The sequence below is a fragment of the Gavialis gangeticus genome, unplaced genomic scaffold (assembly GCF_001723915.1).
Source record: "Gavialis gangeticus isolate Ggan-Ray unplaced genomic scaffold, GavGan_comp1, whole genome shotgun sequence".
NCBI classification, from domain to species: domain Eukaryota; kingdom Metazoa; phylum Chordata; order Crocodylia; family Gavialidae; genus Gavialis; species Gavialis gangeticus.
Window position 1 is genome coordinate 42,749,723 of NW_017729004.1, and position 15,706 is coordinate 42,765,428.

The 15,706-nt window shown below is 41.3% G+C and overlaps 1 protein-coding gene across 1 annotated transcript in view; it reads left to right on the top strand.

Annotated features, from left to right (window-relative positions):
• Window positions 1-11,491, top strand: part of DNAJC1 (DnaJ heat shock protein family (Hsp40) member C1) — a 253,765-nt gene extending 242,274 nt beyond the window's left edge. The window contains exons 10-12 of the mRNA XM_019508309.1: window positions 6,399-6,447; window positions 8,121-8,587; window positions 10,130-11,491. Of these exons, the coding sequence (XP_019363854.1) occupies window positions 6,399-6,447; window positions 8,121-8,587; window positions 10,130-10,198 (585 nt within the window). The 3' untranslated portion in view covers window positions 10,199-11,491. The remainder of the gene's footprint in view (window positions 1-6,398; window positions 6,448-8,120; window positions 8,588-10,129) is intronic.
• Window positions 11,492-15,706: the final 4,215 nt, after the last annotated feature.

A 15,706-nucleotide genomic window follows, 5' to 3' on the forward strand; every position in this document is an offset into this window, starting at 1 on the left:
CAGTTCTGTGAATCAGAGAAATATTTCTGGGGAAATGAGGAAGAGAAGGTTTAGGCCCAGATCTACAAAAGTGCCTAAAATGGGGTTTGGATTAAATTTAGGCTCCTCCAGCTAAGTGAGATCCTCAAAACCCCCACCTATCTTTATGGGTGACAGACTTTTGCCAGTATATTTCCCTAGGTTCCTAAAATTCTTCTTCTTCCTATGCTCAGAGTTGCCTTCATTTTGGAAGGACTGACCAGCTTGGTGCTGTCTCAGGTCTAATATCAAAAGAATCCTCAAATCAGGCCTTTATCAACCTATGTCCATTGAGGCTTCCGTGAGCTTAGAGTTTGGGAGCTGCTGCTGCATGTGATAGTTAAATTTCCTGTTAAAATCAGTGGGATTTTTTTTGACAGATCAGTCCCATAGCGGATAGTGTTACTCAGTTTGATATGTTTTTGACTCTAGAAAAAGTGGCAACCATCTCAAATACCTGCTATAATTATAACATGGATTCAAAGAATATTTTCGATCCTTATGTTAAATAATGGAGTCTTTCTGATCAGCAAAATATTAAATGCTCTTTTTAGGAAGATACCTTGTACATATTTCTAAAGCTTTTTTTGAACTATAATATCAAAAACATACAATACTATCTGACTGAATGTTTCACTGAACCCTTAATATTTGAAGCCTGCTTGCCTGACTCCTGTCGTTTGTTTCATGAAGTACTGATTTTGGGATCTGTATCATGTGGCAATTGATACAGAACTTTGTGGCACAGAACCAAAAGATCTTGTAGACAATTAGACTTTCTATGGAAGGGCTAGTTATGTCTACTGTGGAAACACTCCGTGCTTGCTCTGTAGTTGGGAAACAGCTGCATTTTGAAAAAAAAAGGCTTGAGCCTCTGCCTCTTATTGCACGTGGTCCCTTAATGTCAGAAGGTTTGTAAAATCTCCACCAGGTTTAAAAATCCCACTCCAGCTTTGGAGACTAAAAATGAAATTTAAAGAATGCATTTGTGCTTAAAAGTCTCATCTTCATTAAGACAGGTTCTTAACTAACATGATATAAAATCCTAGTAAAGACAATGTGGTTTGTAGTTTTACATGATGTGGCAGGTCAGGGTAAACGCTGAATTCCCTTATGGTAGGATAACTAATGCTCATTAGTTATCCTGCTGTGTAAAATCCCAGTGGACAAAAGGCTCTGTAGATTTTACTCTGAGTTAAATGAGAGGAGCCAAGGGTGGCCAGAACAGTGTCGATCTCCCTTAGCTATCTTGCTAGGCAAAATGTAATGTCTTTTCTGTCTGATTTTACAGCAGGATTACTAATGCATGTTGGCTTTCTTGCATTTAAAATCTTAGCTTCTTAATTTGATAGTTAAACTCATTTCATTCAGATTCATTTACCCCACAACAGAAAAATGATTCAAAGCTAATACAGCTTTTAGGTTCATTTAGAAACCACCACAGACTGAAGGACTAATAATTGAGCTTGTTAGCAGGGGTTGGTAAAATACCGTAGACTTGTTCTAGGAAACTTCATCATACGTATCATATGTATCAGCAATACTGCAGGTACAAAGCTGAAAGCCTCACACTTACTTGCCACAATGGCCTACATGCTAAGATCAGGGTCTTCCTAACCTAGTCTCTGTCTTGGACAGGTTTTTGTCTCCCTAAATAAGTGGTTTAAAAGCCTTCCAGGAAACAAGATCCATGATCCTGCAGAGACCCTTGGATACGAGCACATTTTAAAGCTTGCTAAAGGACAACAGTACTCTATCCTGAGAACAAAACATCAAGGATCAATACGAAACAGTGTCACCATATCCTAGTTTTGACCATTGATGTTATCTTCAAATAGGCCCCTTTCTTCCTATCAGGCACGTATACCTCCTTGCTTTTGTAACATCCTGCACCAGATTAAGAGTGTGTGCAGAAACCTGGACACGGACAGTAAAAACAGATACATAAATTACTTAAAGCCTGTGTTTAGAACCCTCTTACCAACCTGAATGCAGGTTTACTACTAAGGTAGTAAACACCTTCATCAATCCTGATGGTCTACAGCCTGCATCAGAAGTGAGTACCATATGCAGAAGCCTTCTCAGATAGCATGGATGGATCAGCTGTCTATGTCAGTAGTTGGCAACCTTTTCCCAGTGGTAGACTGGACAGACATGGCTTGGGTCCAAAGCAGGCCAGCTCTAGTATTTGGGGGCCACCAGCCCTTTTCTGTGTTGCTTAACCATTGGCATTGGGAAAGCTCCTCATCAACCAGTCACAGCATGGTGCAGGCCAAACCCCCAGCTGTGGCACAACATAGATGCAGTCCTTCATTGCCAGAATTCCTCCAAAGCCTGCTGCTGCTGAAGATCCCTGGCTCTACAGGCTGGATTTGGCTCATGGGCTGTAGGTTGCTGACCCCCCAGTCTATATTCCACCCATTCCCAGAGCTTAGTGCATTCATCTATCTAGACATCTAAGGGATGTTAATCCAAGTGTTATGGATCTGACCCACACTGTTATTGATGTCATTTCTGATCATTATAGCTGATGCATAATTTAGGCAAGGAATCTTCCCTTCCTCCTTCAAACATGCAAGAATCGGTTAACGCTGAAGAAATCTGCCTGTATACACATCAGTCTAGCGAACAGTGTCAAACCTGCCATTCTGGACAAGTTCACAGAGAAGCAAACCAAAGACCCTCTAATTGAAACACCCCAGATCAGTTTAGGTTCAGGTCAGGACATAGAACTGAGCATACTATGGTAACCCCAAAAGATGGTCTCTTTTTGTCCCACCGTGGATAGAGGATAGACATCCATCCTTTTTCTTTCTGTACCCTTCTGAAGCACTTGATAGTGTTCACCATCAGGTATCATGGTGGTATTACTGACTCACCCGAGATGGGTGGCAGTCAGCTAGTCAGCAGGACTAGTCAGAGGATCAAAGTTGTCTACTCCTACCACCGTTCTGTTAGCACAGGTGGTCTGGACAATGGCTCTAAAGTTCTAAACCCTGATGATGATCTGAGTTGCGTATGAATATGATCCTATGTAATGGAATTTCTGGTTTTATGTTTTTGGGGGTTTTTTAATTGGGAAGTTGCATTCCAAGCATTACACTGAAGCCATGGATAAACATTAGCTTAGTGTGGTTTCGAAAGAAGAAGGGTAGCTGTTGCTTTGGATCCCCACAGCAGTTTGTTGCGCTGTAAAAGTTAGAACAAATTGCATCAAAAGTGCTCTAATTTTAGCTCTGCTTCATTCAGCGTTAAAGTTGGAGTGATTCAGTTTATTTGCATTGCTTTAGGCTCACACACGGTGCAGTCAGCACTTAACAGCTACTGAGCACACCAGCACAGCTGCAGCAGCTCCCCCACCCCTTTTGAAACTGAAAGTTTGTCTGTGCCTTAAAAAACATGTTGCAAAGTCTAACAGTGGGTAGTTGGGAAATGGCAGAGTTGAAGCTGGCCATGCAAAGCTGTGCAGGTTTCAGAAAATGTTATCATCAGGTTTGAATGATGTATTGCTTTCAAGCCTATATGATATGATCTGTGCCTTTGCCAGTTACCACTCCCAAGAGAGGAATTGATGTTTTCTCTGGTACATTTTCTGGAATATGTAGAAGTCTGCTAAAAGTGAACTTCTGCAAGCAGATTTACATCTCAAAAGTTATATTCTTCAATGAAAGATGTATTCAGTGGTACGAATTCAAGAAAATGCTTTGGGCGAAAACAAGGATGTCATCAAGAAAATAATTTCTCAACTGTTCACTGCTACAGTTGCTGTTTCTGGTGTTAGATTGGAATTTCATTCTTTGGCCTGGTGCAATCAAATGTTAGAAATGGGACAGGGATAGGTAGAGCTTCAATTATTATTTTTGTTCTTTTTAATCATCAAAACACTCAGTGAAAACACTGCTAAATAGGATAGATAACAGAAGACTAGTATTGTATTAATATATTTAAAATGTTGCATTTGTGACATATTGATATATTTATAACTCAATATTTGAGAATTGTGTATTAAAACAATGTCAGAATTTTGAACATTCTAACATCTTAGCAGAAGACAGGGTAGAGACAAGGGCTGTGTGAAGTTTGATCACTGATTCGATTCAGAGGAATTCAGAAAGATTTGATGATTCGGACATAGACACAGCTTTAAATGTTTTTTCTACATGCCTCAAGGTACCAAGCAGCTTGTGAATGATGAGATGCTGGGATGGATGGACCATCCCATGGGAGCACAGGGGGATCCCCAGCACGTTTGGCAGTGGACCCAGAAGTGGACCAGAAGCACATGCAGGTCCACCAGGGAGCGTGTGGGGGACCCCTCCTCTGCCCCCCGGCTCAGTGACTGGTGTCTCCTGGGTCTGGGGGGCACCCGGGGTCCCACCATGGCTGATTGCCGAGTCCACTTCTGAATTCGCTGCCAAGCACACAGGGGGGCCCCCACGCTCCTGTGGGACACTCCGTCCACCCCACCATTGCAGCATTCACAACCCGTGCCTAGTACGTTGAGGTATGTAGAAAAAGCATTTAAAGTTGTGTCTGTGTCCAAATTGCTGATTCTCTGAATCGGCATCAAATCTTCAGATTCAGCTGAATCGAATTGGGACAGTGATCCAAATCAAATCACTGTCCCTGATTTGGGCTGAATCCGAATCGAATACGGTCCATTTTGCACACCCATAGCAGAGATGTAGCTTATTGACTAACTGAATCAGAGAGGCTTAAGTAGGAGATCTCCCTAAATAATGGGGTGGACTTAACAATTTTCACAGGTTGATCGCAGCATAAAGTTCTAATTCTGTGGTCATTTTGTGGTGGCTATGTGCCTTGGCACTGATTTGAGGCACCCCATTGGAAAGTAGGGTCAAGGGGGTGGTTGCCATCTTTATTGCTGGCTACTGTTCAGCAGCCCTGCCTCTCAGCGCTGATTGGTGGAGAGGCCTTGGTGGGGGGAGGGGGGGGAAAGGGGGCAGCTGCCATCTTGTCTGCTGCCCTTTGTGTTGCGGCACCTTTTGCTCTTGGCAGTGAGGACCACTGGCTCCCACTGGGGAGCCAGCATTTTACTTCTTTTAAGTTTTTTCAGTTGTTGATTTTTGCAGACAATCCTGAATTTCACAGTTTCCGCAGAATCTGTGAAAATGGGAATTAAGTAGGTCCCTTGGCAGAGTAAGCTCACGGTGCATCAGATACATTGTAATGCTAACACTAAATAAATGTGTAGCTCCCAGGACTGTTCTAACTTACGATGCAACTACAAGGCACTTTTCTCCCTATTTGTTTCCTTCCTCCCCCACTAACTTCATAAATCTTTATTTAAAGAGACCACTTTCAGGTCGATTACATTGCTGTTTCATTGTTTTGAGTGTACATCCTTTCTTGTTTGTACAACTAACACCTACTACTTTTCTGAAAAGAAAATTGCAAACATTGGAATATGTATTTCTCAAATTAGTGTATGTTTACATTTTGCATTTTATTCAGCTCATGTCAGTCAATTTAATTTTGTATTTTTTCTTCATGTCTAAAGAGCCTGCATTCTAAAAAATGGAGTGATTTTTTTTTCATATGAAAACTGCAAGAACAGTTATTTTTTAAATTGGGCTTGTGACTTTTCCTGCTTATGTGTGATTTAACTTCTTGTATAGGATATAAAAGAAAGCTCCAAAATATTTATTTTGGCAGGGAAAAAAAATCAAAGTTTGCTGCTGCTTTTACTTTCACAATTAAGTCTAGTTTGACTTCTCCCTCTGTACAAGTGAAAATGGCTAGTTGGTATGAATGTCCAGCCCTTGATCCTCTGGGTCTTCATGTGCAGATAACTCTTTTCCTACTTCATTTTACCAGTGTTCCAGAATAGCTGATATCCTTTTTTGCTCATTGCTCATTTTCCAAATGTCTCATGTTGCAAAAGCTGCTTATTCTGGGTTTTGTGCCCATTAGGACACTGCATCTTACTGGGCATGCAGACTTTTTATACTGGGGGACCAGTGTCTAGCAGAAAAGTTCTCAACCATGCTGCACCCTTTTCTAATATAATTTTAAGGTTTGGAATTTAAGGCTTAACAATAAAGAAATAAACGCTGAAAGGTTAAACTATCAGTTGTAATAATCTGTGGTGCTAATGAATATATATCAAATACAACTTAGTTTACATCATTTTTAAAAATAAACTATCTGATTAGGCTAAGCCCCAAAGATAAATCTGTTTAACAATTTAAAATTGGCATGGCTCTTGATTAAGACTTAGCAGAAGAGCATAGTATGATAGCATAGCAGCGTTTTTATGTATTAAAAATCTATTTTGCATAAGTTGTTTGTGATATTTTTAACTATGAAGTGCTAAAAATGCAATTTTTGAATTAAGCTTTTTTATTTTTTTGAAACAGGTTACTCTGAAAGCAAAACAACTGAAGGAGTCTGTTGCATATACTCCAGGTTTGTATTTGTTTAAAAATAAATTGAGATTTATAGCTATGCAGAAGCAATGAATAGTTCATTCTGCAACTTCCAGTGTGACCTGTGCAGAGAGAGTCTATGGCCTTCAGTGTATGGTCTGTGGAAGTATTGCGCTACACCCACTCATCTGGTGCAGAGGCTGACAGGCATTCTGCGCAAGTTGTTTCTGTGTAAAGCTGGCTACATAAAGACCATGTCTTCAGTCTTTCTCTGTGGTAGAGATTCCTAAACTTTTTCTTATTGCTTACCCTTCTCCAGATTTACCAGCTGCCCATGTACTCTTACCAGCATACGGTTTATATTTTAACCCCTTAATTGCTTGTTATTATAATGGCAATTAAATCCACCATCACACTTTTGGAAGAAGCATTTCAGTATTATTTCTGCAAAGGTTCTCAAAATAGATTATAATAATGCAGGCTGTCATGATTGTAATAGTGAATTCACACTTGTGAGTGCTCAAAGCAAAATGCACTTATTATTTCTAATGCAGCGCTGGAGGACAGAGTTCACTGCACTCCTCAGTAGAGCCCTGGTGCAGAAGGAGCTAAACAAGTCATGCACAGGCTTGATTGTGTCTTTTACAACTAGGACAGAGCATAGAAGTATGGTGTCTTAGGTTAGTGTAATAAGAAAGCTGGACGTATACTGCACTCAGCCAATAACACATTAGAGTCGTCTAATTTTTCTCAGCATCGTAAAGTTTTATAATGTTCTAAAAAATTTCTAGTCTTGCTTTTTTGCCACTTCTCCTTTAAAAGATTTGGGGAGGAGGTAATAGAATGAAACTGACCTGCAAGAGTGCTGCACTGCCATGGAATACAGGACAAGGGGAACAAGAATACACGTGGAGCAAGGCAGGCAAGATTCACTGTCAATGGGTGGAGAGAGAATGGGGTAAATATGAAAGACAAGAATGAGAGAAAAGAAGAGGGTGATCTTCAAGAAAAAATTAAAAGAATAACAGAGAAACAATTAAGATAACAATTAGGTAGAGAGATGGATATGAAACTGATTTGGGTATGGATGGAGGAAAAAAAAGATAACAATGAAACAGGAAAAAAGGGAAGGAAAGATGCATGCAATTTTATTTCATGTGTTCATGACCTTTTATTGTATTTCCCTGGGATTTATTCCTTATCTGTGACTTTGAGAAGAATAGATAGAATGAATATTTTGAGCAGTCATACATGGCTACTCACCATTATGTGATTAGTAACTGGAAAAGCCATGAAAATGCATTAGGAATGACAGAAATCGTTCCACGTTCTGGGATCCTCATGGACTGTGTCTAGAGGGAGTAACTAGCTTTGGGTCTTTTTATGAGAAAAAATTCATTTAAAATATTTTAAAATCTAAACTGCAGAAAGTTGCCCTTAGTATTTTGAAATGGTCTGGTGGAAGCTATGCCTCCTCATCTCTGCAGTATGCTGTCTTTTTCTATTGCTTGATCTACTAGTCCAGGGTGTGAGGGGTTGTGCCACGACCTGGTCCTTCTGTAGTTGTGTGGCTTCTGGGTGACTCTTTCGTTTGGTATCTCAGTCATGTGAGCTCTGTCCCATATCTCTCTTAGGTTGTAAATGTGAGTCCCCAACCAATTCCCTTTTCATTTAATTTTTGGTGATGTTTACATATAATACTGTTCCCAGCAGGTATCATTAAGCTCTCTGAACTTAAAACCCTGGCCCAGAATCCCAAAAATGCCACTGTGAATTTGCCAGACCATATAATCACTCAGCGAGAAAGAGATGATGAGGAAGAAGATAACTATCATGGTGACCCACAACAGGTGGAGGTTCCACCAGATTACAGGGAGCCCATGACAAGTGAAACCAGACATCGCAAGAGAAAAATGGCTAAAGCACCTGAAATGACTCTAGCAGAGATGAAAGAGGTGGCAGAAGACAAGGGTAGAGGAAGGCGCCAGAAAGACTTTGATAATATGGAAGAGGATGAAGATAGTGATGATGAGAATAGGAAAAAAGAGAAAAGTCGCAGCTCAGAAGAACTGTGGACTCAAAATCAACAGAAGCTTCTTGAACTGGCCTTACAGCAGTATCCAAAAGGAACATCAGACCGCTGGGATAAGATAGCAAAATGTGTCCCTGGTAAAAGTAAGGTAATGTTGCTCTTTTATATGGGATTAGAATACTATTATAACATGGAGAGGGCATTTCCTACTGATTTAGCAACTGGCTAAAGGAATTGAGTCCCTAATGAAGCATAGGATCATTAACCCAGCCTGTTGCTATCTTCCTAGATATGCCCAACTAACTCGGTTATTTCCCTATTAATAATAATATTGATATAAATATGTCCATCACTTAATTGTATTTATGTTCTGTGTGTTGGAAAGATTAAGGTGAGCTGCCATTTAAAATACCAGTCCTTGCCCCACAATTAAGACTTAAAAGGCTAAAAGGAAAATAGATGTAAGTTTTAAAATAAATTCTCATGGTCAGATCTGGTGTTAGAAAATCTGTCCTGCAAACCCTCCCTGCACCACCCCACCAACAACATGCTGGATCCAGTACTCACTCTGGCCAGTCTGGAACTATGCCACATGCAGCACCTGCTCTGGGACACGAGATGCACATGGTGCCCACTCAGAGCAGTCTGGGATGTCGGGCTCACTTCAGCTGGTCCAGGATACACACTGCATGCATTGCCTGCACCTGACCAGCAGGGTGCTGGATCCAGCATGCAGAGGGAGTCTCAGATTGGCCCCATATGGGTGCTGCATGCAGCATGGGTCCTGTAACCTGCACACAGGGTCAGTCTGGTACATGCTGTGTGTGGTGTATGGGCCAACCTGAGACCCGGGGGCAGCACCAGGGACTGAATGAAGGGGCTCTGTGGGCTGGATCTTTATAATCTCTTTGAAATTGCCTGGTAGAAAAGCTCTGCACGGAACAAAGGTAGGCATTGTGTTCATGATCCGTGTTTTTTGCCACATTCAGAAATAGCCCAGTGGTAGTGGCAATCTAGATGCTGTACAATTGAGTCTCAATGCATTAAAGCATCAGGGTACATGAATCTCACTGGTGTTATGGTAGGGAAGAATACATGTGAGTGGTTCCAAAACAGTCTTTCTGGCTCGGAAAATCATTTCAGCACATGGGTTAATGGGCTTGCTAGATCAAGATGATAGTAAGGGCTTCTCTGGATTTGAAGGCTGCCAGAACAACAGCTTCCATACACCAGCGGATTCTGGAATAGTCATTTGGTATTTCTTTGAATGTTCAAAAAACCCAGAAATGAACAGGGCATTCGTTTTTAAAACTGCTGTTGACAGTATTGTGAAGTTTTGCTGATTCTCCATTATCAAGATAGAAAGTGTTTGTTAATATAAGACAAACTTTACTGTTTTGTCTGGCCTCTAAAGTTGTTCATCTGATGAAGTCATTTATCAGCTATCTTTTGAGAAACCCAAAGTGAAAAGTTTGGGTTTTTTAAACCTATTTTTCATCAAGTATAGATTCATCTTCTCTCCTACAAGCTCAATACACGGGTAAATATTTTTCTGGGTTTTTTTCTAAAAGTAAAACATAACGAGCAGCTTTATATAGTGAAGTAGCATGTGTACAGTCAAAACAATATGAGGATTCAAATCACAGTTAATTTTTCAAAGATAAATGCTTTCATTTCTTCATTTTTACAGGAAGAATGTGTGGCAAGATACAAGTTGCTTGTCGAACTGGTACAAAAGAAAAAAATGGCTAAAAGCTGAATATTCTAAGCAGAAGAATTTTACTTCTCCTTTTCCAGAATGGGATTATATTTTAAATCTCAGATGCAGTAATTTGCATTTTTGTACCTCAGTATTTCTATACGTTATGTGCCTTAGTAAGAGAAAATATCGATAACATTAATAAATCTTCTGTTATGTTGCTTAACATTTTCTGTGTTAAAAAGAATCAAAATGTATTTTTTGTATTGGAGAGCTGTCTAAACAGACATCTTATTGTATATAGTCTAGGAGGATAGGTTTTTTAGAACACACAGATAATTTATTGAATGCAAGAATTGATGACTTCAGTGTGAATGAATATGCAATATCCAAAGTTGGAGTGGCCAACATGTGGCACAGGTGGCTTGGGAAGTTCCTGTATGACGTGACAAATCAGGGAGGGGTCAGGCAGCACAACAGCAGGTAGGCCAAGGGTCAAAAACAGAGTAGCAGATTGCACAGGGAGCAGACAACAGTGCAGGAAGGGGATCAGAATGGCATGTGGCGGGGTGTGTAGGGCTTAACTTGTGGCATGCTTGCCAGAAGATTGGCCTCCACTGATATAAAGGATTTGAGGCTGGAGTGTCAAACTATGCTCTGCCCTGAACCCAGATCCTGACCATAAGGAGCCTTGCAGGCTAGATGCGGAACCAACAGCAGTGGTGAGGCAAGTGACAGTACAGGGGTTAATGTAGCTGTCTTTTGCCTTCCCATCCCCACCCCTGCAGACATCCATCTCCAGTGGGACTCCACAGGAGGGAATTTGGGTGTAGGCTCCATCCCCAAATTCGTGGGCCCTCTGAGAGCTCCATGGGCTAAGTGAAACAGCTCTGCGGGTTGGATCCAGCCAGTGGGCCATATGCCTGAGAGCTCTGGTACAAGGCATGCCTTAAAGGAGGCTAACGTTTGAAAACTTTTATGAGAAAATTTAAGCAAACATGAGATTGTTGAGATCTATTTTTTTAAATTCTGGGTTTTGTTATTTTCCAAACAGTTTGTTATACATACACAGTATACACATGCATCTGTATTTTCTAGGTAAGTAAAACATGTACACATATACAAATGTGTGACCACATACTTTAAATTAAATTTGTTGTATTTTAGGCCACTGGGTATTCTTATGCCCTCAGGCTTCACATGCATTTATGTGTTGCCAGCCAGTCTGCACTGTATTTGCTTTTTCATTGTATCTGAAAGGATAACATAGGGTTATATCAAGTAATATTCTTATTTACTCATATTCTCACCTGTTCTAAATTAAAATGTTCTTAAATGACGAAATGCTTGAGAGCATACAATTGTATTTGATATATCTTTGTATTTGGAACTACAGAATTTGATTTAGAATTTAGGTGATTTTCCCCTCCAGTACTTCAATATTTATGCTATATTTTCATTTTCTTACACTTTTATATTTTTGCTACCTTGTTTTTACCTTTGAGCATTGAACAAACAGCATTTAGGTATGGTTCATCATTTGTTTTGAGGTGTTTTCGAAAAGCGATGGAAACTATGAGAGAGATTATAATGGTTAGATGTCAGAAGGACTTTCATAATGATGTCAATACTTTGGAGAGAGAGTATTTATTCATCTGCGAGAGCTATCACAGCTTCCAGAATTATTCAACATTCAGTTGCAAAGTAACATATGGTATTCTGATATGCTTTTGAGGCTTGGTTTTTATTTTTCAGTGAACGAGAGGCACCTGCAGCTCCAAACTGAATCAATGATATTTCTTGACCTACAAGATTACAGCTAGTCAAACTTCAACAGAATTATTTTCTGCCAGAAAAAGTATAACTATTAGAATTTTAGTCTTGCAGGTGAGAGGTAAAAAAGTTATTTTAGTTATATCAAAGTATTCTGTTTCAGCATTTTGAAAATGGAACGTTTTCAGTTGTTTTGTTAATTTTAGATTAGTTTTTACTTCTCAAAATTAAAATGAAATGTTAATTTTATTGAACAAAACGTTCTGATTGAGCCATAATGATTTTTTTTAAATTTTATTTCACAGTAAATTTCAGAGATTTACTTTGTTCCACTTTGGAGCAGAAAAAATTTCACAAGGACCTCAGTCTACAAGTTAATAACAGGGGTGCCTATATACATGCGAGGCGCCTGCTCCGACCCCTTGTAATTAGAGTGTGTTGGAGTAGACTTGCTTAATCTAATTAGAATTCTCCAGCAGCCTTGCTGCCGCATGTACTCAGTGTCCCCATGTTTTAAAATGGCAACGGGGGGCTTTAAAGGCTCCTGACTTTGAGGATCAGTCCTACAGATCTCCTGTGAAACAAAAACTGCGGTTCTCCTTTGAGTGCTTGTCCCCATGGCCATCCTTACAGTGGGTACACATGCACTTCACACTCAGAAACATTTCACTTTAGCAGTGCCTGTTGAGTATGTTATAGCTCCACCACTCCTTGTTCCCTGTGCCAAGTGGATTAAGAGTAATACTTACTTCCTGGTCCTCGTTCCTATCAGACACCAAGGCTACAGACATCACTCTGCTGATTTGTGTGTACAGCCCTACTCGAGCCCTTCCTTCAGAGTATTGCTTATATTACTGATGCAATTATTATTTTCATTGTTGTTTCTCTGTCTTCAAGGAAGAAAAAAAGCATATTAGTTTCTAGTAGTTTTTCTCGTTTGAAGTTTGCACCTCTTCAGGCCCTGTAATTTTTACTGCAGCACAGGTAGTACTGTATTTGGGGTTGTCTTCCCCTTGTTGGCTGTCTCTTATATCTTCTCTTCTAGAGTAGGGAATTTATGTTATTGCTTAAAGTGTCATTATGGTTTCTTCCCAGTCCATGGAGTTTAAGCTATGCATGTCTTGCAGTAGTGCTATTCTTGCATTGACTGGACACATCAGATGCCTGCATGGATTAGGTTTCCCATGTTTCTGGGAAATGTACCACTTGTAGGTTTCTTACATCCATGACACACAGACCACAAAGCTTGCCTCCAGGCAAAGGACCAGAGACTCAAGGTGGGTTCTGTGCATCCTCTGGCACTGGCTTTTCAGAGGGCTTCCATCTCCTCAGCTACATGGAGACCAGCAATAGGTTGCAGCCCTAAGACTGGCTCCTGAAGGAGGTCCCATATCCAGGTCTCAAGGAAGCAAGCTTCTCCACTGCCTTATCCACCCTAGTCCAAGACTTTACTGTGCCTTCTCCCCCCACCTCTACATATACTGTTAAGCTTGCAGTGCCCCCTAGCAACGAGGCTCTGGTATTGTTTCCCAGCTCCAGCAGTGGACCTCATACCACTACTAAGAAAGCCAGAGATAAAACAGCCTAAATCAAGGGTTGGCAATCTACAGCCAACAGAGCCATTTTACTCGGCCTGCAAAGAGAGGGAGGAGAGGGCTTCTTTAGTATTTGGATGATTGGGTGGGCTTCTGCAGTCTTCTGCAGTGAGGGGGGGTTTGCTTGGGCAGTAAAGTGAAGCAGCGACAGCATGTGGGGGGAGAGTGGTGGTAGAGGTGGTGCAGTTCCAGGTTTCGTGGCAGCAGCATGAGCTGGTCTGGAAGCAGTCTGCGCGTAGAGCTGAGCCCCACTGAAGCAGCCCACTGTTGCAAAATGTTGCTGACACCTGGTGTAGATGATCCTTCATATCTCTTCAGTAGAGCAGTGTGTTTCCAGTGTCTGGTGCTGAAATGCCCAGTCTCTACTGCATCTGGGTGGAATATGGTTCAGTTCCATTCCCCATCGTCATCTCCTTAGCAGCCTGCTTTGTCAGTCACGACACAGAATACCTTTGCATTGCACTTGGGACTGATGCCTTTGATCCTGTCTGATCCTTGTAAATTTTTGTCCAGGAGCACTCTGCCTTTGTATTCAAATCCATCCATGCTTCCAATGGATGTTGGCCTTGCCTCCAATTACTTAGCACCACCAGCAGACGCTCCGTCCAGTTTAGACAGTGCAGCACAGCACCATCTGCTGCTTCAGCTTAAAGGCCTCAGCCACTTTTTGACTGGAGTCCTGACCTGCCATGGTGCCCTGGCAAACCTTGTGGTTCCTGGCTCAGTGGTCTCAGGATTCCTACCTAGTCTTTCTGATACAGCCTGACAGGCTTTGGGGTTTTAGGCTACCCCTAAGGTTGGGAGTAGGTTTGGTTTATCCAGCATTGTGTTTATTGGCTTCAGTATACAAAAGCCCTCTGCCTAGCATGGCCTTCCCTGGATCAAAATAATTTTTTGGGTCTATGTTTGATACTGGCTGATCTAATCCATCCCTGTCTTATTCCTCAACTGAGACTTGTCCCTGCCTTAAAAACACCAAATCAGTGCTTTAAGAGCCCATCAGAACCTGATGCTCTGTGTGGTTCAGATCCTTCACATTTATTTTTAGGTAAGCTTTTATGCAGCCTAACTACATCTTACAGCTCTCCATCCCAACAAAGGTAGCTCAGCCAGATCCATTAACTGTCTGGCAGACAGTGGCTGCTTATCTGTCAACTGTTAGAAGTGCAGACATGAAGTATCGAGGTCCTCTGAAAGGTACAATCTGTTTTTCACACTCTCTCCATGTAGTCCTCCTTGCCCATCTCTACTGGCAATGAGAAGGGGGAGTAGTTCAGTTCAAGCCAAAATGCTTGAATGTGTTCAGAAAAGGAGTTATATTATTCTGCCAGTCTTTAGTTCAGCATAGCAAACTGTCACTATATCCTTGATGGGTACAAGTTGTATTTACATGAGTGTATTGCTAATGTCTGTGGAATCCTACTATTGTAGTAGGAAAAAAGCACTATGACCCCATACTTGTAGAGGGGCAAGAGGTAGCACAGACTTTCTTGCAAGCAATCCTATGTGATGCTAATACTGCCTTGTGAGCTATGGTTCTGGCAGTTGAGGCAATTGCTAAGTATCCTCTTGTCTGTACAGGTCAGGTTTTTCCAAAGGAGGGCCAAAATATTAAGGACTTCCTGTTTTACGGCACAGGGTTTAGCATGAGAAATGATGAAGCACTTCAAAGACTCCAAGGACTCCAAGGCTACTCTGCATGCCCTGGGAGCTTGTGCACACAGTTCTAAGAGGGAACTGAAGTTATCAGCCCTGTTCCTCTCATAGGCATGCTCAACATTCATTCTCTGCTGCTGCTGCTTTGGCATGTCACTCTGAGGAACTGCCCAGAAGAGAGTCAATGGTTCCATAAGCAGAAATAGTCTTCAGTGGCACCTGCTGCCTAACAGCACATACAGCAGGCAAGAGATGCCTGTAGTCTACAGTCTTGCTCTCCTGTTTCTTCCTTTTGATGACTGGCTCTATGTTCCAGGCACAGGCCCATGGAGGAGGTAGACCTCTGTATCAGTATATTAGAGCTTGGTGCATTAAGTTGAGTTTGCCAAGCCTACATCCACCTTTGGTGGCATCATGTACAAAACACACTGCTTTACATCAATGAACAGTACAGAGCATGCTTGTGACAGGAGTATCTCTACTGGAGCCTTTCTATTGGTGGCTCCGCCCTCCTGTTATGGGCCAACAGCCTGCTTACTTTCCT